The sequence below is a fragment of the Aulonocara sp. 'chitande type north' Nkhata Bay genome, linkage group LG18, assembly GCF_057382095.1.
Source record: "Aulonocara sp. 'chitande type north' Nkhata Bay isolate Kocher_YH1m ecotype deep benthic linkage group LG18, A_spYH_male_GT1.1, whole genome shotgun sequence".
Classification (NCBI taxonomy): Eukaryota; Metazoa; Chordata; class Actinopteri; order Cichliformes; family Cichlidae; genus Aulonocara; species Aulonocara sp. 'chitande type north' Nkhata Bay.
In genome coordinates this window covers 29,876,555-29,897,792 of record NC_141361.1, presented here as the reverse complement: position 1 = coordinate 29,897,792, position 21,238 = coordinate 29,876,555, and the positions used below count along the sequence as shown (strand labels likewise).

General features: G+C 41.9%; 1 protein-coding gene across 2 annotated transcripts in view; it reads right to left on the bottom strand.

The window, feature by feature from the left end:
• cdh24b (cadherin 24, type 2b) overlaps positions 1-21,238 on the bottom strand; it is a 155,872-nt gene that overhangs the window by 14,000 nt on the left and 120,634 nt on the right. For both annotated transcript variants that reach the window (XM_086270602.1, XM_086270603.1), the window contains exons 6-8: positions 17,570-17,751; positions 5,366-5,622; positions 4,252-4,388 (exon numbers count right to left, since the gene is read on the bottom strand). In XM_086270602.1, coding sequence (XP_086126728.1) covers positions 4,252-4,388; positions 5,366-5,622; positions 17,570-17,751 — 576 coding nt within the window. The remainder of the gene's footprint in view (positions 1-4,251; positions 4,389-5,365; positions 5,623-17,569; positions 17,752-21,238) is intronic.

Genomic DNA, 21,238 nt, shown 5'->3' with positions numbered 1-21,238 from the left:
GAAAGAGCCAGAGAAAAGCATATTAGAACGTAGCCTCCAAAAACACGCACACACAGCTGTATAAACTAAATAATATGAAGACAATGTTAAAACGGCAAAAGACACTACTGAGTACAATACAAATACAGTGGTGCAAGTCATCGGTCCATTAATCCCATGCAGTCGTCCTCATAGGCATAATCAAGTATTTCAAGACTTTGTCCAAAAACTTCACATTACATCACATTAGTGAGCGTACAATTGGCTAAATAAACAGCAGTGCATTTGGTTTCATTTGGCTTGTGTTACAGCTCGCAGGCTCCCAGCTGGAGTATGACTGATGCTTCCATATCAGTTAAAATTTTCCTCATCAAACTGTTCTTTTCATAGCCAGCACTTCTCGCAGCATAAAGTGTGTGTGTGTGTGTGTTTGTGTTTTCTCAATAAAGAGAGAGAAAAGGCAGAAGAGGGGTGCAGAAGGCAGCGAATCTGCATGCAGTTACACAAGAGCGCAGTTTAAATGGATTGGCATAAGGTCCCCTACACCCCATTCACTCGGCTATACGCACACTTGAACATGAAGTTCTCACAAGCCGCGCTCGAAACACATGAAGTTAGCATTCTGAACACTCATCATTACATTTTAGGCAGCTATGACACAACCCAGGCTCACCAGCACACATCCTTTATCTAGGCAGGCAACCGTGAAACACATTGGACTACACTTTCTGTAAACCGAGCCCCACACACACACACACACACACACACACACACACACACACACACACACACTCACAACATTCCCACACCATGTTTTTTTAAACCAACAGCAGTAACACTGTGTCATGGATGACAGCAACTGGTTCCCATCGCTGAAAAGCTGAAAATGAGCTCTTGCTGTAATGCCACAGGGTGAGCTGGCCTGCCTGTGGCCATGGCAGGGCTCCTACTGTGCTTTATGTCAACACAGTCTCCAACAGTCTGTTTATTAGATAGAGCTCATTATTCAAGACAGGCACTCAGTGTGCTGCCGCCACAGTCCTACCAACACATTGCTGCCACAAGGAACCCTGAGTAGATTTTAAGTAAAGATTAAGTTTGTCCAGAACAAAACTTGGCAGCAAAACAACTTCTTTTTCCTTGAGCACAGCAGACATTGGATGGAATTCTCCAACAATACTTCTACTTATAAACAAACCAGTTGGATTATTTTTGAGTGCTTTTATGACTTGTCATCTGCCAGACACAGCTACTGGAGCAAAGCCAGGATTTAACAGGATGCTGGTATTAATTGTAATACGTCCGTCCAGCAAACTGAACAAGAAAACAGGTTGTCACTGACTTCTAAAAATACATAAATGTAGAGAGAGAAAAAGTCAAATCAGTGACATCAAAGAAAAGAAAGAAATGCTTGCATAATTACATTAAATTATCCAGTCCTTAATGCATTTGGTTTGTCCAAAACACAAGACGTTGTGTTGTTTTTTTCCACTAACAAAATATCTTCGCAAGTGCATCCCCACAACATGCAATATTGTGCTCAGCTTGCTCTTTTTGGGAGCTGTGACACCAAGAGTGCAATGGGCTGCGTAAATAAAGATATGTGTTCAGAGTGATACTCTGAGTTAAAGAAGTATGAAGTCGCCCTCTCTACAGTAATTAATAGATGAAAAAAGCATTTATAGATTAATAGATGAAAAAAAATGAGTGAATTTGTTTAAATTAGGTAGCTATATTAAAATACTTAATTAAAAGTAGAATTTTACTATAATACACAAAATCTCAATGTCTTGGTTTGTCTGCAAATGTGAACAGAAGTTGAACAACCAAAGTTGGCATACAGATACAACTTAAACCCATAAAGGTTCTTCTCTATATCATTTATTATGTTATCATGTTGCCTAACAGCTGAACACTAACCAAAAATACCCTTTTTTTTTTTACATTTATGCATCTATAACACTTTATAAAAGCATCATATTGTTTTCATTTCACAACAATATGATTTAATTTATTCTAGATTATTAAATATATTGTGATGATTACAGTATCAATGTGATTATATGATTTGACAAGCCAAATTTACTGTAAAATGGATATGTTCCAGGTACAATAATGTGTTACAAAGTTTATTGAATTATACCCTCAAATGGAAATTCATTCTTCTCATCAATATTATGTTTAAGGTTAATGTCTGGATTCATTTAAAACTGATAAATATTTGGGTTACAATAAAATAACTTTATTGTAGAGTTTGTCATATACATTAAAATCAGAAAATGTCACAACACTACTTCATTTGGTGCTTCTAATAGACATATTTCTCAGGGTCATAGTTTGTGAAGCCGAAAGCTTAAGTAAGCTTTAAAATAAATTATTTACATTTAAATAAGCTGCGAAGGCTGTGCCATCCATTAACTAACCTGGCTGAAGGGCATTTTAAGAAAAGCTGATGTGGTGTTATTTACTATTTTTCTTGTCAAGAAATCGAATGAAAAAATAACATATTCTTTAACGATGTATCCTTGTACTAAAATAAGAATAAAAAAATAATAAATTAACTGCAAGTTTGGAACTGGGTGATATGTTCCGTCATGGCAGTGAAGGCTGTCACATACACACAGTGATAAATACTATACTGCATGTATATTAATACATACACAATAAAAGCCAGCTAATGCATTCCTATTTACTCCTGTTTGAGTATGTTTGAGTCTCCCTCCATAAAGGGATGGAGAGGTCAGTAACAATACTCAGTTAGCTGTGGCATTTAAACGATGCTCAGTTGAGTGATCTAAAGCGTAGAGTGTAAAGAAAATAACCTCCACACCTGCTTACAGTTGATAAAAGGTAGGATGGATTTGTTGAGCCTGTGTGAATTGCAGCCACAGTTTCCTGTTCTTTGCTGACAGGAGTGGAGGCCTGTGTGATCGTCTGCTGCTGAAGCCCATCTGCTTCAAGGTTTGACCTGTTATGCATTCAGAAATGTTCTTCTGTGTACTTTGGTCGTAGTGAGTGGTTACAACCAAAGTCTGCCATTCTCCTCAGACCTCTGATGTCAACAAGGCATATTCTCCACGAAAACTGCTACTCGCTGGATATTTTCTCTTTTTCTAATAAAGCTGTTCTCACTAGAGAAGGTTGTATAGCAAAGTCTGAGTTTCTGAAAAGCTCAGTCTAGACCAACAACCATGTCACATTCAAATTTACTTAAACCACCTTTTTCTTGCCAGTGTCTCAGTTTGAATTTCAGCAGGTTTTCTTGATATCTCCATGTCTGAATGCACTGCTGTCATATGATTGGGTGATTAATAAGTGTTGGAGCTGGTGTACCTACTGAAGTGGCTGGTATCCTGCTACCTGATGGATGAACACGTATCTTTAACACATTTATATCTGACAGCAATTTTAAGCTAGATGTTCTGGAACATCTGTTATTGTTGCCAAGCCTCCACGTGAGCAAGCAACGAGACTTAAAGTGTGTTATTAGAGGATGTAGGGGCTGAGCTGTAATTGGGCCTACTGGACTATAATTGGCTTTACTTCTGCCGATGTGAATACATTTATGAAAGAATCAACAGCACATTAAATATGTATATACTCATTAAATCAAAATTCATTATTAATTAAATTGCACAAATGACAAGAGACAGTTAGATAACCTTAATCATGACTGAAAGCTTGAGAGCAGCTACTAGTGGAACCTACTGATGATCTTGCCCCTGGCATTTTCTATTTATCATTTTTTTACTGAGGGAACATGTATAACTTGAACTTAACTGTCTTGTTGCTTGACATCCTACATACTTGGAAACAGAAAGATATTTACCGATCCCCTGTGCTATCATGTTCTGTCGGCAAATCAAGGCCTGAGTTCGATTTGTTGCTTTAATTCAGTGTTTCCAGTTGAATCCTTACGAGAACAGATCTATTGCGGCATCAGATAACTTGCACAATACGGATCAATTGATTCTCTGACGCGCTGTAACAAACTGTTCATGGCGCCAAACAGCATTTCTCTCATGGTTTGATGACTTGAGAGCTAAGCCGCTTAGTAAACTGCATCATACAGTGGATACTGTGCCTTTCAGATAGCGTAAAAAACACAGTTTCTAGTCTCTTAAACCTCTTACTCATCAGTGGTTAAGGTGTCAGAGGTGGGGAAAATGCTAGCTTCGTTGTCAAGGGTTAGCTCTAATAAAATAAATAATCCAATGAACGACTTCTAACGATGTCTCCGGATTAAGTGTTGTAAGAAGAGTGACCTCTGACCTCTCTGGGTGGCGATGACTGTAATGTTGTGCCAGTGCTCACGCTCCCGGTCCAGCTCCATCGCTGTGGTGATGAGACCGGTCTCTGGTGTGATACGAAACAGAGCCTCTGGGTCTGACTGAGGATCAATGGAGAACCTGAAGAAGAGAAAGTTGGGTTTGAGGATATAGACGGGTGAAATGAGGAGAGGGCAGGGAGAAATATCGAAAGAATGAGTGAAAGGAAGATGCAAGCGGGGAAGGCAGTGGGGTGCGGAGCGAAAGAAGCAGACAGGGCAAGTGTGTGAGGGAGCGATAAGGAAGTCGGCATTCAAATGGCCAAAGAATTAATATAGTGAGATTATCACAGCTGATAAGAGTTCTTTTGAAGTGCTACCGATTATCTAAATATCTCCATGAATATACCAGCTATCATTCCTCCCCACATACTCGCTTTTAGCACTTCTGCTTTTAATTGGGACACGGTTTTCTGTGGTTTTTACAGACAAATCGCTTGCTTCCCTCCTCATACTATTTGAGACAAAACCCACCGCAAACACAAGCGAAGCACTGGAAGCTGCAAGCGTCTGTGGTTTCTGTCTGGCTCGTGGGAACACTGTGTGGGCATTTGGTTGGCTTATTTTTATTTGGTTAGCTCTTAATGTTGTGTCTTGTTTCTTTTAGCTGAAGAGCCTGCTTTGAATTTAATTCAAAAAGCCTGGCTAACCCTTGCTTGTGGCTGGACAGTAAAACAAATGAAGATATATATAAGTCCCAGCACCATTAAATGCTTGATTTGTCTTTCAGCAATAAAACTCCTGTAAAGCTGTTTTGTTATGAGTTCATAAACAGCAAATACTGAGAGGAACATTTTGAGAAATGGGCTTATTTGCTTTCTTCCTGGGTGGCAGATGATAAAACTGATACCAGTGTCATGTTTTACACCAAAGATTAAGTTACAGCTACTATCTCAGCATGAAAACTGGAAAGACTAGCTTTTAAAAAAAATAAATAAAAAAAAACCTGTTCAAAAGGAGCCCAGGTAGGCTGTTTGCTATCTCAACAGTGAAAAGTAACAACCTAAATGTATAGGAAGACTACATGTCCTGCTGAAATGCAGAGGCTTTGTACTCTACCTGATATTATTGGTCAGACCAGTATCGGGGTCTACTGCACTGACTCGGCCCACTGTGCAGGCCGGCGGGCAGTTCTCTGAAACATCCATGTGATATCTGGCCCGAGAGAACCTCGGTGGCTCGTCCGCATCCAGGACTGCAACTCGGATTGAAGCCCGATCTTTAAAGGGGCCTCGACGTAGGAAGCGGGGGTCCACTATCGGGTTAAGGACCTCAACAGAGAAGGAATAGGAGCTCCGACTCTCATAGTCTACGGCCTGTGGAGGAGAGAAGAACGAGGTAAGCTTTACAGTTGTGTAAAATGAAAGGGTTTTTCTGCGTAGTATAATCATCTAAGGTTTATGCATTTACATATTTTGAAATGAGCAATAGAGACATTTTTTAAAAGCGAGAAATTATGCAAATGTAACTGTTACAAACATCAGATCCAAAAGCCTTTTTTTTTAACGTGCCTTCATTTGGTCTATTTCTCACACTAAATTTTCCACAAATGACTGCTAAATTACATATCTAAAGCCGAGAGATGGAAAATAATGAATTCTTCCAACAGATAAGAGCTCGCGCAGGCTAGAGAACGGTCACATCCTAAAGCATCTAAGAATAATTTAGAGTGAATAATATTCTGGTTACCTTACATGTTGTGACGTTTGGATTTTTTGAAGCGATATTTTGAAGGATGTTGTGGGTGGATGCTTAGATGGTGGGTTTTGTGTGAAGTTGGAAAAGACATTCATGAGGCGTTGATGTTACAGCATTGCCAATGAGACTCCGGATGCTCAAAAAAAGTTGAAAGGCTTCTTCACAGCTTCAACACCGAGGTAACTACTTGTTTGGATGTTGGTTTGACATTTCTGGAGTTGATGTTTGGATAATGTTGACATGCTAAGAATGGATGATGTATATCTGTAGAGTTTGAATACTGTGTTGGTGAGACTTAAAAGTAAAAATACAGAATATTTTGTATTGCAATGTAGTGTTTTTTTGGTGAATAAAGCTAAATACTTTACCCTACTTTAAGTAAAAAAATCAGTATTAACAGCAAACTGAAGCCCTTTTGGTTTAATCCAGCAATTTTACTTGGGACTCACAGAAATGTAAATGGTCTGCTTCCAAGGTTTTAGGTAGCTTTAAATAGTTGTATAAGCCAAACTATGTCAACAAGTGTGATAGCAATGGAACAATTATTATACAATAAATCTTCAATTCTGTACAGCACAGAAAGATTTTTTACAGTACACGAATAATTACAGTGGGCACACTGTAAAAATTGTCTTCATTTATTCTATTTTAAAAAGTACATTTGTTACAGTGTAGTGTTGCTATGTGCATGCAGACTCGTGCTACACTGAGTAGTTGCTATGACCATTTTATCTAGCTCATATGGTACTGCAGTGTTAGCAAAAACAGTGGGAAGTGTGTTGGTGGGTACCTGGCAGGTTGTATATTGTGTTACAATGTTGCAAACATGCTGGTTGGCATAGTTTCAGACCCCGTAAAGTGTATGAAACTTGCTTTTGTGCGCATATGTTCATTAGGAGTACAAATGGTTTGGGCTATATGGCTCTATAAAGAATATATTTTCATGATAAGACCCCCCCTCCCTCACATTTTTCATAAAAATGCTTCCATTGTTTTGAACGCCATCTCTTTATCATCATAGCGACTCTGCTATCACCATGGAGACTCGTACCTGACTCGGGGGAGCATTAAAAATTCCTTTGTATCCTTGCATCTACACAGGTGCGAGAGATTTCATTTGGGATAGGGGATCAGGCCCCAGTGATTGTTTGTTACAGAGAAGTTATGAAGCCTATTTGTCTGAGGTGTCTTTGTGATTGCGCGTCGCTCTCCCGCCAGCGCGGCGCCTCTGAAGCAAAGAGATAGCCTCTGATCTGGTTTGCTGAGATGATTGTTAGTGAGGGCACGGGCACACACAAGCAATCACATACATCCACTGTCTCACACACGCACCCTGACATACACCTGCTGTTGATTAAATTTCAGAAAACGAACACGTTTGGGTCTAGTTCAAAATACCTGTTTGAGGTAATGGCAGGTGTGTGTGTGTGGACTTGTGCGTGGAAGTACAAGTGGTTCTTTGAGCCTGTGTATCCTCAGATCCTCTGTGAGTATCTGAGTGTCCTTAAAAGCAAGTACGCATATAATTCATCTCAGTGTGATTGGCACGGGGAACTATGTTGGACAGGGGATAAATGGGCTCTCTAGCTATGCAGAATTTTCGCTGTCAGATTCAAACAGGAGCTGAGAAGAAAATCATTGTGAGGATCCCACCGGCAGTGGGAATATTGATATCCTCCCTCTCCTTCCTTTCTGATCTCTCGTTTGCTATTTTTCCTTCGCTTTTCTTCTCGCTCTCTGAGCTGTAAACCAGCGTAAACTGCTTGACAATCAGCGGTCTCAGAACGAGGTGCAGATTGATTAAAAATTATGCAGAGAATGGGGGGAATTGAAATGCACAGAAATGTAGCCAATTTGTGGACATATCTGGGCAGATAGAAGAAAATAAATACAGAAGAAAAATTGTTACAGAGTGTGTGAGAGAGAGAGAGACATGGGAATGGTGACAAAGTGTGTGTGCAGAAGGGGGGTAGATGGAGGGAAAAGGTTCTCTAACGGGGTCCCCATTACAGGGAGAGAGAGACAATCTGTCTGAGGAGGAGAGGTGTCACTTACACTGTGAGCACACACTCATCACCCTCCGCCCTCCCTCCACCCAGCACTCCATCACTCCGCTCCCCCTCCTCTGCTGCCTCACACACTCCATCACCTAGTCCCCGACTTACCCGCCCACACCTATCTTTTTTCCCTCCCTGGTGTGCGCGCGACAGGGCACCGGCTCTGACAAACCACAACACACACTCATCCTTCTCCTTCCTACACCCTTACAGTAAGGACACAGCGACCCCACTGTTCGTCTACCTTTTTACTTTTTGACATCATAAAAAAAAAAAATCCTCACTCATGTATTCACATCTACTTGTAAGACACTTGTACACATACATACACATGTCATGTTGGAGGACCTGTGAGGTTCCACATGCAGTTGTTGCAAATGTCCTCTCACAAGGAACAAAGGTTCAAATTCTGGTCTATTTCAAGCCAAAGAAAGCTCATATTTAAAATGGTTTTCCTGAAATTTGACAGAGCATTTTTGCTGTGGATTGCTGACATTAGCTACATAAGCAGTGTAGCCACCAACTGATTGCATGTCACTTGCACAAACCCCAGGCGTCTTCCTTACGCGCCGAATAAGAAAGCAGTAACGCTGACTTCATTTACCCTTGGCTCACCACCTTCACTGAAGGCTGAGACTGTGATTTAGAGCAGCTTGAACTCTTAGCTTAACATTAATTTAAGAAGGCTGTTGCAGAGGTAGTGGAGACCAAAAGAAGAGGAGATGGGGCTGAGTGATACACTGTAACAAATTTCCCTGTAAAATTACAGTAAAGTACTGTCAGCCAGATTAGCTAGCATGAAACTGTGATTATACAGTGGACCTACAGCAATCTAGAGAGTTTCTTACTGCAAAAAAAATCTTATAGTGCAGTGCTGGATAGAATATGAGCATTACAGCATAATACTGTCAGCCGTTTGGTTGCCATTATACTGTTGTTTTAGTGAGCTTAATGTAAAAGTAAAATACTGTACATCTAAGGCTGAACCAGGTCTTAATCTTCATATTCTGGTCCATGAATTCAGTTTCTTACCTTTCTTGAACCGCTGACAAGATATCACATTTTGTCACGATCCCCCTGCAGCTTGTACTTCACGGTAATGGCAATCTTGCTGCATTTAACAATTTCACTGTATGCTAAATGAGGTAGTGGGACTTCACACAATGTGAATTTTCTCAATAAGGTATGGGCAGACTGCAGTAACAGAGGGAAAATCAAGTCTGACTTGATGAAGAGAAAGAAAAAATACTACTTGCACATTGCAATCCATCCATTCATCCATCGGTCATCAGTCTTTTGGAAGGCCAGCACAGAGAGACAGACAACCATTCACACTCACATTCACACCTACTGGCTGGTAATCTAATATGTATGTCTTTAGACTGTGGGAGCAAGTCCATGCAAGCACAGGAAGAACATCCCCACACAGACGGCACCAGCCTTCAGGTGGTTCGGACCAGGAATCATCTTGTTATGATGAGGTGCTAAACCACTGTTATTAATACTTTCTTCCTTAAAAGTGTCAACATTTAAAGCGGGGATGTCAAACTCATATTTGTGGTCATTAGAGGTTAAATCCCCGATATATCCTAATATTAGAGAAAAAAGTGCAATGTAAAAAATAAAAATTTCTATAGCAGATAATAAAGTAATACTCTTTCTGTCATTTAATTGTTTATCTATTACTTACTTAGATGTAGTATGAATGTTTTAAGGAGGTCTTTATCAGTAAAAAAAAAAAAAAAGCTTAAAAAACAAATGAAAATACAGTTACAAGTCCAAAATTTGTGCCCTTAACATTTTCCAAAGCCATCCCATGGGCCATACTGGAGTGTTTTCAGGGTCAATTCTGGCCCCCGAGCCTTATGTTGTTTAATTCTACTTCCTGCCTGCACCTTTGAGAGCTGCTTACTGCATGAAATACAGAATTTAAAAAAAGAAAAGGTTTGGATACCTTTGAAATAATGCCATAAAGTTGCCTTTTCTTACAGAATGCAAACCAAATGAATATTTAATGTGACCACCCTTTGCCCTGAGAAAAGCACCGGTCCTCTGGATGCCCATGCACAGGTTTTGCTTGGCAGGTAGGCTGTTGGAAGCATGTCAGAGAAGGTGCAACAGTTCTCCTGTGACCTTAGGCTTTCTCGGTGTCTTCTGTCTCTTCATGTAATCCTAGACAGACTCCATAATGTTGACACCAGGGCTGCGGGCTCTACCATCTGTTCTTGTCACTGTAGATAGTTCTTTATGACTCTGGCTGCATGTTTGGGGTTGTTGCACTGCTGCAGAATGAATTTAGGACCAATCAAATGCCTTTTTTCCCCCAGTAGATTTCCTTCATTTTATATCACTGAAAATTGACGAATCTCTCCGTCCTACACTGTTTAAATAAAACAAGCAGTTTCAAAACTCAATACTAGGCTTGATTTCCTGACCTTTACAGATATTCACCCAGAAAAGTCAACAAACTGAAAATAATCATTAAATCAGCATCACACACATACATACTTTCTCACTCCTAGTTAGCACTCCCCTCTGCTTCCCCGCCCACACGCTCTACAAGTGTAACCTCGTGTCCTGTGATGCGGCGCTCCAATGGTCTGTTTTGAAATTCAAATTCTATACCTTTTAAAATTTGCTTCACAGTTAGCAGAAATTAATTAGCTAACCTGCATGCAAGACTGGCAATACATAATACATCTCTCCTCAAAGAGGCCGAGCCATAGGCCTGCACGCTTGACTGAGAAAGTGCGCGGTAGTGTGCACGCGCACACTGAGCGTACTGTACAATAACTGCACATTAATGGGCGGCTGAGGCTTCTAATCCCTGAGGAGGTGATTCTCCCTGCCTTCACCGTAGTAGATGTTAAATAAAAAAAGGTTATGGAAGCCTGTGTGATTCAGGGTGAACACACATGCGAGTGGGTGTACGCAGCACAGTGTGTATATATATATGGTCTCAGCACCCCGCTGTCCTTGGCAGATTGAGTTCCTTTTTGATTTTGTGCATTCTAAATCAAGATCATACATCACATTTGTCTGATGACAAACTCAGCTTTGGACATTTCTGCCAACAAGCACTACTGCAGAGTTGAGAGAACAAAGACTCTCCTAAATCTCCCTTTTGACTTTGTTCTTCCTCTGCTGCCTCCCCATCCCTCTGTCACTTGTCTCGTCTTCTGTCTTATTTCACTCTCAGAGGTCTCGTGTCTTCCCTTTTTCAATTTTTTCTTTTTGTTAAGAAAACTTACAAGCAATACACTGGTCTCTCTTCTTCTTTTCTTTTCCTCCATCTCTCTTTCCTTCTCTCTCTCTTTCCCTATGAGGAGATTAACACAATCTCTCCTCCGCGTGAGAAAACAAACACAGATAATCCTGGGCACGCTGCTGGCGTGTGACCGAGGATTAGCCAGCCGTTTTAAGTGAGAGCATATGGAAATAATAACTGCAAACTGACACACGCGTGAGCTTGCTTGTCCCCCAGGTAAGGAGGAAATGAAAAGCGCGCAAATAGCAGGCTTACACAGCTCACAGCACCCCCCCATAAACATACCTCAAAAGGAACCTCCTGAATTGGGATGCCGCCAGATTCTTCTTAATGATGTTGTGACATGTTTAGTGTTGCGTCAAGTGATCCCACTTTGTTATACAGATGCTGCTTAATTCAGTATATGTGTAATGAGGTATTTTGAAAACGGGCTATTATGTTATGTTTGTGTTCAGAGTCTCTGGTTTTTTAATGTGTGACCTCAGCTTGCCAGACACACTAGACCCTTTATCACCTGTCTGATTTGCATGTAAAGCACCTCTGCCTATTAGCTGAGTCTTTCTCTTTTCTACTTCTTGCTCCAGTTAATTTCATTCTGATTAGTGGATTGAAAATTCAAGGAAGCTTTAACCAGCAGGCGACCCCCCCGTGAATGTTATCCGCTAGCCATTAGGGGGCACTGCTGCAGAGCAATGTCAAGCAATTCCTAATTCTGAAATTACCTGCTCCTTAGTCTGTGGCCTCACTCGCATGCTGTATCAAAAATCTATTAGCAGGAATGTGTACGTTCATTAGAATCGATGCGTGCGTAAATAGCTGCAGCAAAGCAGCGCTGACCAGCCAGGGAGCAGAGAGGAATAGAATACAGACTATAGAAGAAGAGGAAACTGGAAAGAGGAAATTAGTTTCAAAAAGAGTGAATGGGTTGTTGATGAGTGTATTAGCCTGTGCCTGTTTGCGTCTGGAAATGTGTGTTTCCATGTGTGAATGCAAATGAGGCAGACCTAGGCTGAGTCAGAGCCACAAACAGCACACACTGTCTGACATGGCCTCCAGACACAAAACAGAGCGAGGACGAGGTGAGGGAGCAAGGCAGATATTGGGTGGGGGAGGGCGTGTGTGTGTGTTTGCATGTGAGCTTGTGTGTCTCCCGTGCACTGCATTTTCTTTGGACATGTATGGAGATCAGACGGGGAGAGTAACAAGATGCAGAAAGAGGGGGGGGCTGATGATGATGGGAGGAGGAAGAGGAGAGGGGCGACGGGAAGAGTGGAAATAGAGGAGGAGGGAAATCTTTTTATTGCTAGGGGGTGTCTCTGTGGGACTGACAGTAAATAAGCGATGATAAGCAGCTTCAGTCGTCACCCAGACTTACAGGCTGTTAATGACCCAGCTTTCTATGGCGTGTCCCCGCCTAACCCTCGCCCTTTCACAGGGATGTTCTCCTCCTCTCTATTCAAAGGGGCGCCATCCAGAGTCTGATTCTTTGTCCGCGTCCTTCGTTTACGCTCTCTCTCTCTCTCTCTGTCTTATTTTACACACCCCAAATCTCTTCTCCCGTCTCTTTTGACCCCGTTTCCTTCTAATCTGCTGTTAACCCTCCTGCCGCTCCGACCCACCTACCATCATTCTGAGGTAAAGACGCAGCCCTCCCCACCCTCAGATAAGCGATCATTTCTCTGTGTAGCTCTTTTTCTTCAATCTCCAAAGTTTGAACAGGGAGCTGCGAGGTCAAGTGTGTAATATTGATGCATGCCTGTATATCTATATATATGTGTGTGGTTTATTGGTGCTTGTGCAGATGTGCGTGTTCGTTTCTCCGTATCTCTGCCTGTGAGAGAATGCACGCCGTAGATCAGCGGTTAAAGAGATTCAGCCCACAGCAGCGAGATGACCAGCGAGGTCAAGGCCGGCTCTGTGGCAACACAAATTGTTCCACTTGGAAATCCTTCCTTCTCCGGAGGCGCACAGATCATCTCACTCCTCTGTTTAAATTCTTCACACTGTGAAAGCCTTATGACTCTGGGAAACGGACAGCAGGGCATATGAGTCATTATTAACGCAACCCAAACATACGCACGCTTGAAAACACACACACACACACACACACACATTTTGTTTTATTTATTTTTGTTTGTTTCATGAAGTATAAACTGAGGGGGAGCTTAGTGCTAATTTTATGCTTTGTTTGTTTAATTCTATTAATCGTAGCCAATCATACATGATTTCCATTAGTTATGCATGAATTCCCTGAAAGGCTAAATCCTTTTAACCTACTGAAGTCAGATTATTTTAAATTCACATACAGTTTGTGTAACACACCCACCTTTACCCCCCACCTAAATCCCAATACTGCTGGGGCTACAGCTTGTTGTAAATACTCAGGAAATTGTGCCTTGCAGCATCTGTAAATATTCAATATATGTTCCACTTTGTAAGCATTCAGAATTGATCCACATGTAACCTGTGATTATCCAGTTTTATTTAACTGGAACAGCAAGCCTGCTCTAATCTATTCTAATCTATTTATCTGGTGCCTTTGCAGAGAGAGTAAAGCAGCGCAGAGGAGGCCATGTTGAAATATTAATTGTACTTTTTTTGCCTTGCGTCTGTGGCTGAATCCAGCGCAGCTAATGCTGGAGGTGGGAGGTCTTTAGTGTAATTGTTTACATGTGATTTTCACCATTCACCACATGCTGATGCTCACCTATTCTCCCCAACTCTTCTTCAGTCTGTCTTATTGTCGCCATGCTGTCTCCCCCTCTCCTAATAACTGTACCTCTCTTTTTTATTATTTATTTTTTTCAGCTTTTTTTGTCTGCTTGTCTCTCCGGATGGGTATTTCTAACCTCCTGTGCTTCGCAGCCTATAGCTGAGCTAATTTCTCCATGGCTGTCACTGTGTCTCTCTCCCTGTCTCTTTGCGCATCTCTCTCGGTCGCTTCTTACTCTAACCCCCTTGTTATACCGCACTCTCTGCTGTCACCGCCTCGCAGGACCTCAATTTAACATTCCTCCTTCAGCTCTCCCATCGTTTCTTTCCTTCTTCACCCGCACTCTTTCGCCTTGTTCCCAGGTCCTTGGCTTAGATTTCTTTCTCTTGCACCTCTCACCGTATCCAGTCCTTGCTCTACCTCGGCGCGTCTCTTCAAAGGAACTTGGAAATCCTGCTCTACACGCCACCTCTGGGTGCGGATTGTTTTTAACGAATCCTGCAAACCCAAGGCTGAGAACTGACACAATGATAAATTCACAGAAATTTCAAGTGTTTACATGCGCATGCACACCTGCATGGCTTCCAGTACACCAACCAAAGCATTTGTGCAGTCAGGCACTCACCAGCAAAAATAAAAACAACATCAATTTTTGAATACAAATAGCTTTTTTTTCTGTTTTGTTGTTGTTTTTTCTGCAGATTTAGCCAGATTTCAGTTTGCATTTCCCAAAAACGACGTGAAAAGGTTTCAGAAGCTTCGTGTGCATTTGCAAAGATTTTTCATGGAATTTAATGGCACAAAGTGTGCAGACTTTTACATCCAGTTATCTAAAATATAAAAATTCTAATTTACTCCCAGCAAATACAAACCAAGCTCCCATAAGGGAACTTCCCAAAGGGATACAGTGGAATAACTGGCCAAGTATTATGAGCCCACTCTCACGCATCCTCCAATATCCTCGAGAGGATTAAAAGTTGGTCCAGCAATTCACGACCAGAAAGAAAACCGCATTGTCCAGCTAAAAGATGGATTCTCCTCTCCAGCACTCTGGCATAGAACTCACCAGGTTGGCTGAGGAGTGTGACAAATTTTGAAGAAATAGCTTTAGCGCTACCATAAAGTCAAACATGCTACAACCAAACAAAAACCTCATCCTGGTGACGGGGGTTCTCACAGACCCCAGAGGCAAAATGTCTGTCACATCTTAGAAATGCTTTGATCTATTGCTCCAGTTTGTCACTATTTGGCCAATCAGTTTGTGACTCATTGTTTCCTGCTATCTGCTGTGACTAGTGCTTTTTTAAACATTCAAATGTACTGGGGTCCTGGGGGATCGCAGTCAAAAGCACCCATTTCTGCCTATGCAGTTTTAATAGATGGAACTAATTGAGCCCTATTTAGTGTAGAAGTGCTCTGTCAGTCATTCTGAAAGAGAGACACACAGACAGTCTGAGCATACAATGAGCCATAGCATGTACTATAGCTGCCTGTATATGGCATTTGTTTTGCATTATGTACAATTAAAAAGAGCATTGCTGTTTGTATTATTATTAGTAGTAATTTAATTTCTTTACTAAATAGTAAACTACTGAGATCATCTTCTGCGTACCTTGGTTATTTGAGTTACTGATGCCTTCCTATCAGCTTGAAGCAGTCTGGCCATTCGCCTCTGGCCTCTCTCTCACTGGATCAGCAGTTACTCAGACACGCTGATATATCAGCAGAAGTGAGCTGTTTGTTGATATATCTGTGTCAGCCTTTTTAATGGACAGTAAATAAAAATTTTAAGACAGATGGGAGAAACACCCTTCAACCATGTGGTAGTGTTGATGTTGAATAGTGCCAGAGGGAACTGCAACCGTCCCAGTTGCCAATACATGCTTGGAAATCCATAAACACAGGACAATAAAAAGTATATTTTTAAAATGCATATGGCAAGTTGCTGTATCCTGTGCCTTGTATCCTCATACGGATACACTAAAGGGATATATCCATCTGCAGCCTGCATTAAAAAAAAACATCTGGGAAGGATTCTTGCTGGGGTTAAAAAGGAGACTGTATATAAAGAATAGATGTAACAACTGCAACCTCTCATTTTAAAGCCTCAACTTGAGCATTTTTGGCTGTTGCAATCCCATTTTTATTAAAGCAGACATGAACCATGAATCCCTGAGTGAGAGATGGTTCTGACTGATAAACCAAAGACAGCATGTTCATACAGTGATGTCTAGACAATCACAAGCTAACCATCCGCTAAGGCAAACCCTGCTTTATTATCTAATTTATTCTGTAAATAAGACCATCATTTACAAAAATGAACACCAGCATCAACTTAAGTTGATGAATGGCGTCTATGTAGACAACTGGGTTCCTTTTTGTTAATAAAATAAAATATCTCTTTTTTCAAATGTATCTGTGGCATCGCTGTGGCTTAATTTCATGTAACCAATCAAAAATCAGATGTGGTAGGATTCACGCTGGTTACACGACTCATCACCCTGATAACCAAGAAAATGAAGGAGAGGCTTGTGCTGTGATATGCAGTTAATACAGCTATTTTAACACAAACCATGATTTTTTATAGTATATCACAATATACATCCATCCATTCTCTTCCGATTATCCAGTTTTAGGGTCGGCGGTGGGCTGGAGCACATCCCAGCTGTCACAGGGCAAGATATTTAAATGACATCCATATAGACTGCATTTGCATGGCTAATGATCTGTTCTATCATTTGTGCATGATAGCATTTTTCCAACTGAACTCAAAATAGAAAGCCAGAGCCTTATTGATTCTCTTGTACATGCAAATGCTCTGCAATTCATGCAAGGATGTGCTAAAAGGCCGGAGACAAACCGCCTCGAAAAAATGACACTCAACTCTGCCAACTCTGCAAGCATTTGCATTTGGATGTGTCACGCTTTGGATTGAGTTTTGCGGAGATATTTCATTATGTTTGCTTTAAACAGATGGACGTGCTGATAAAAAGAGGCTGATTCGCAGTGAGTGGAATCAAGCTGGAGATTCATTTGTCAAAAAACCCAACAATACACTCTTCCTCGACGGGAGACAAATAAGGAAAACAGGTAAGAAGAATGCAGCTCAGCTGTATTAAAGTCCTCGCTGAAAGGGCTGTTCAGTGATGAATTGTGTGAGTTTATATAGCATTATTGTTTAGTTCCAGGTAATTCCAGGTTAATAGGCTTAGGCAGCATGTTGTTAGCTGTGCTTCGACTCATAGGCAAAACAAAACTGTTCTCCACAGACCGGCCTACACTACCCGTGTCATCGTCTGTCCTTCCCCCTCATCATCTGTTTCCTGTCTCCTTTGCTGCCTTTTACCTTTACAAAATGACTCCATATGTGCGCTCTTTTACTGCTCATTCTTCTAGCTCTGGTTTTCTCCTCCTCAGCCACTATCTGTGGTAACCTTTACGAAACCCTTCCCTCCTCTCCTGCCCACTCTTTCATCAATATCTCCCTCCATCTGTCCACCCCTCATTCTCTGTCATCCTTCATTCACCTTGTTGAGCGTGATGACCGCCTCTTGGTTCAGTCCGGTGATATTGAACGTGTCCCCGCTCTCCCCCTCCAGGATGGTATATTCCAGCTTGGCGTTCTCACCCAGGTCAGCGTCCATTGCGGAGATGCGTCCTATCTCAGCGCCCGGGATGGCCAGCTCGGAAACGGAGAAGGACCACATACCTGGGGAGAGACACGCAACGGCACATATTAGAGGAGCACTGTCATTTCATTAGCTCTGATACGCTTCATTTGTCAGTTAAACATTTAATTTTGTCTTTTGAAGTGTATTCAAATTGCTGTTCCCCACCTGCGCTGAGCCAATATTTACAACATTTTGCTGCGATAAGGCAGCGTTTAAATTAAAAGAAGTGAGAGAATGAAGGAGAGAGATAAAAGCAGAGTGTGCATTTGAGCGCTCCGCACAGATATTATTAAAAGACAGGTAGAATATGGCCAGAAAACCTACTGTTAAAAAAAAACTAAATTAAAAGAGCCTAAGATTTAAAAAAACAGAAGGGTTTAAGGAGATAAAGAAAAAGAAAAGATTAAGAGACGGTTAAGAGAAGCTGCTCTGGCTCTCTGAGTTGTCCATTCATTCCTTCTGCTGAGACATATTAATCAAGATAACAGGCTCGTTCATGTGTGCTGGTTTATGTTTAGCTGTCAGCCCATTAAAGCAGCACATTATCAGTCCTTTTGCTGGCTTTGCAGTTTACATAATATGTTCCTCTTCTCATCCATCGGGCACACCTACCGGTATGTGATAAAAGCATGGAGGACCCAAAAAACTGATATTTCTATAGAAAAAGCAGACGCACATGCACTTAAATTCAAATAGCACCTTTGTCCTAGCACGCACACAGTGGCCACCGACAAGAATAAGTGAGGTAGGGGAGATAGAAAGTGAGTGAAGGGAAAAGGTAAGATATCACCATTTGGCACACAACAGAGCTGTTATCAGCTCAGCTAAAGCTAAAGGAATCAGATAGACCTGTAAATGTGAGCGAGAACAACATCACACAAACACACCGGCTGATGGAATAAAAGATAGCCCACCCCTGACAAGTGTCTGGTCCCACAACACGCAATCTGAAGAATTCGGCAAATTTGACAACATCACAGTGAGACAAACTTGTGAGGTTATGTGACTTTGTGGATCGGGATTACAGACATCAAAGTCTTTTATCCATGGAAACCAACGTTATTTCTCACCGTGTTTGTTGTCTTTCCAAGTCTCTTAATATCAAATCTGTAATGTGGGCTTCCGTACTAGTAATTGCAGTACTCTCCCTCCAACAAGTCCTCCAAGTTAAAGTCAGATAAAACAGGCTTGTGAAACCTCAACAACAAAGCTTCTCTGAGATAAGTTGATGCAAATATAACAAGGTTTAAGTTGGTTTTATAACAACAGCAACAACAACAAACTTTATTCATATAGCACATTTAAAACCAATGGTGTACCAAAGTGCTTAATAATAATGATGGATTGGATTTATATAGCGCTTTTCAAGGCACCCAAAGCGCTTTACAATGCCACTATTCATTCACTCTCACATTCACACACTGGTGGAGGCAGCTACGGTTGTAGCCACAGCTGCCCTGGGGCAGACTGACAGAAGCGAGGCTGCCATATCGCGCCATCGTCCCCTCTGGCCAACACCAGTAGGCGGTAGGGTAAAGTGTCTTGCCCAAGGACACAACAACCAGGACAGAGAGCCCAGGGATCGAACCGGCGACCTTCCGGTTACAGATACGCTTCCCAACCCCCTGAGCCACAGTCGCCCCTTAACATGTAAGAGGGTAAGATGAAGTAAGAGGGAAGGCTGAGGGCTACGGCAAGGTACCAAAACATGCTAGCAGGTTAGATGGCATTAAAAAACAAAAGCAAAAGAAATGCATATAAAAGCATAAAAGAGCAATAAGTGTAAGGGATAAAACAGTCAAAAATTTTAAAATGATTAAAAATAATTAAGAATAAACCAAAGATAAGAATAAGCATTAAGCTAACTAACAAGCAAGCTTTAACTGGTAGAAAAGGCGAGGCTAAATAAGTGGGTTTTTAACCGCGATTTGAAGGATTGAATGGAATCGGACTTGCGTATAGCGATGGGGAGGTTATTCCATAGATCGGGTGCAGCCAAGGCAAACGTGCGGTCACCTCTAGTCTTCAGCCGGGGTCTCGGCAGTACCAAGAGTGACTGGGAAGATGATCTTAGTGCTCTAGTAGGGGTGTATAATCTAAGTAGCTCAATGAGGTAGCTTGGCGCTATATTGTTAATAATTCAGAAGGTGAGCAGCAGGATTTTGAATTGAATGCGATACTTAACGGGAAGCCAATGCAGATCAGCAAGGACAGGGGTAATAGAGACACGCCGCTCAGTAAGGAGACGAGCAGCTGCATTCATTATCAATCCTAAGACACTCTTAAAATATTTAATTTTACATATATATATATACATATCCATAGGTCCCTCATCCTATTCATGTAGCCCCTTCCGCCGGGGTTACTTGCATAGTAGCATTCCAACAACGCCCTGTTTTCGTCTCTTGCCCACCGATGCCTTCTTGTTCCAGTAGCCCACTTTTCGTCAGGGTGCCCTGGTTCCTCAACACCTGACGCGGACCTTGTTGATCCGGGCGACGTCCGAGCCGGCATGCCTTCATATTTATCTGTCTCGCTCATGTCTGCGGTAGGCTTGCTTAGCATAGGGGGTCTAGCCTTAGGACCCTTACTGGATACAGACGCCCCAGGCAGGAATCGAACTTGCGATCCTCTGTTCCAAAGGCGTGTAGTCTAACCACTACGCTATCCAGCTGCTATCCGAGACTGCAAGACCAGACTGACCAACCTGTGCACTGCCTGGATTGATTACAAGAAGGCCTATGACTCAATGCCCCACAGCTGGATACTGGAATGCCTAGAATTGTACAAGATCAATGGGACCCTAAGAGCCTTCATCAGGAACTCAATGGGGATGTGGCGTACAACACTAGAGGCCAACTCTAGCACAAGTGCTATGGGCTTGGAGTATATATATATATATATATATATATATATATATATATATATATATATATATATATATATATATATATATACATAAATATATATATATATATATATATATATATATATATATATATATATATATATATACATAAAAAAAACACCCAGCACGCCCCTGCGGGCGGTTTATCCTTCAAGCTCGGGTCCTCTACCAGAGGCCTGGGAGCTTGAGGGTCCTGCGCAGTATCTTAGCTGTTCCCAGGACTGCGCTCTTCTGGACAGAGATCTCCGATGTTGTTCCTGGGATCTGCTGGAGCCACTCGCCTAGCTTGGGAGTCACCGCACCTAGTGCTCCGATTACCACGGGGACCACCGTTACCTTCACCCTCCACATCCTCTCGAGCTCTTCTCTGAGCCCTTGGTATTTCTCCAGCTTCTCGTGTTCCTTCTTCCTGATATTGCTGTCATTCGGAACCGCTACATCGATCACTACGGCCATCTTCTTCTGTTTGTCTACCACCACTATGTCCGGTTGGTTAGCCACCACCATTTTGTCCGTCTGTATCTGGAAGTCCCACAGGATCTTAGCTCGGTCATTCTCCACCACCCTTGGGGGCATCTCCCATTTTGACCTCGGGACTTCCAGGTTATACTCGGCAC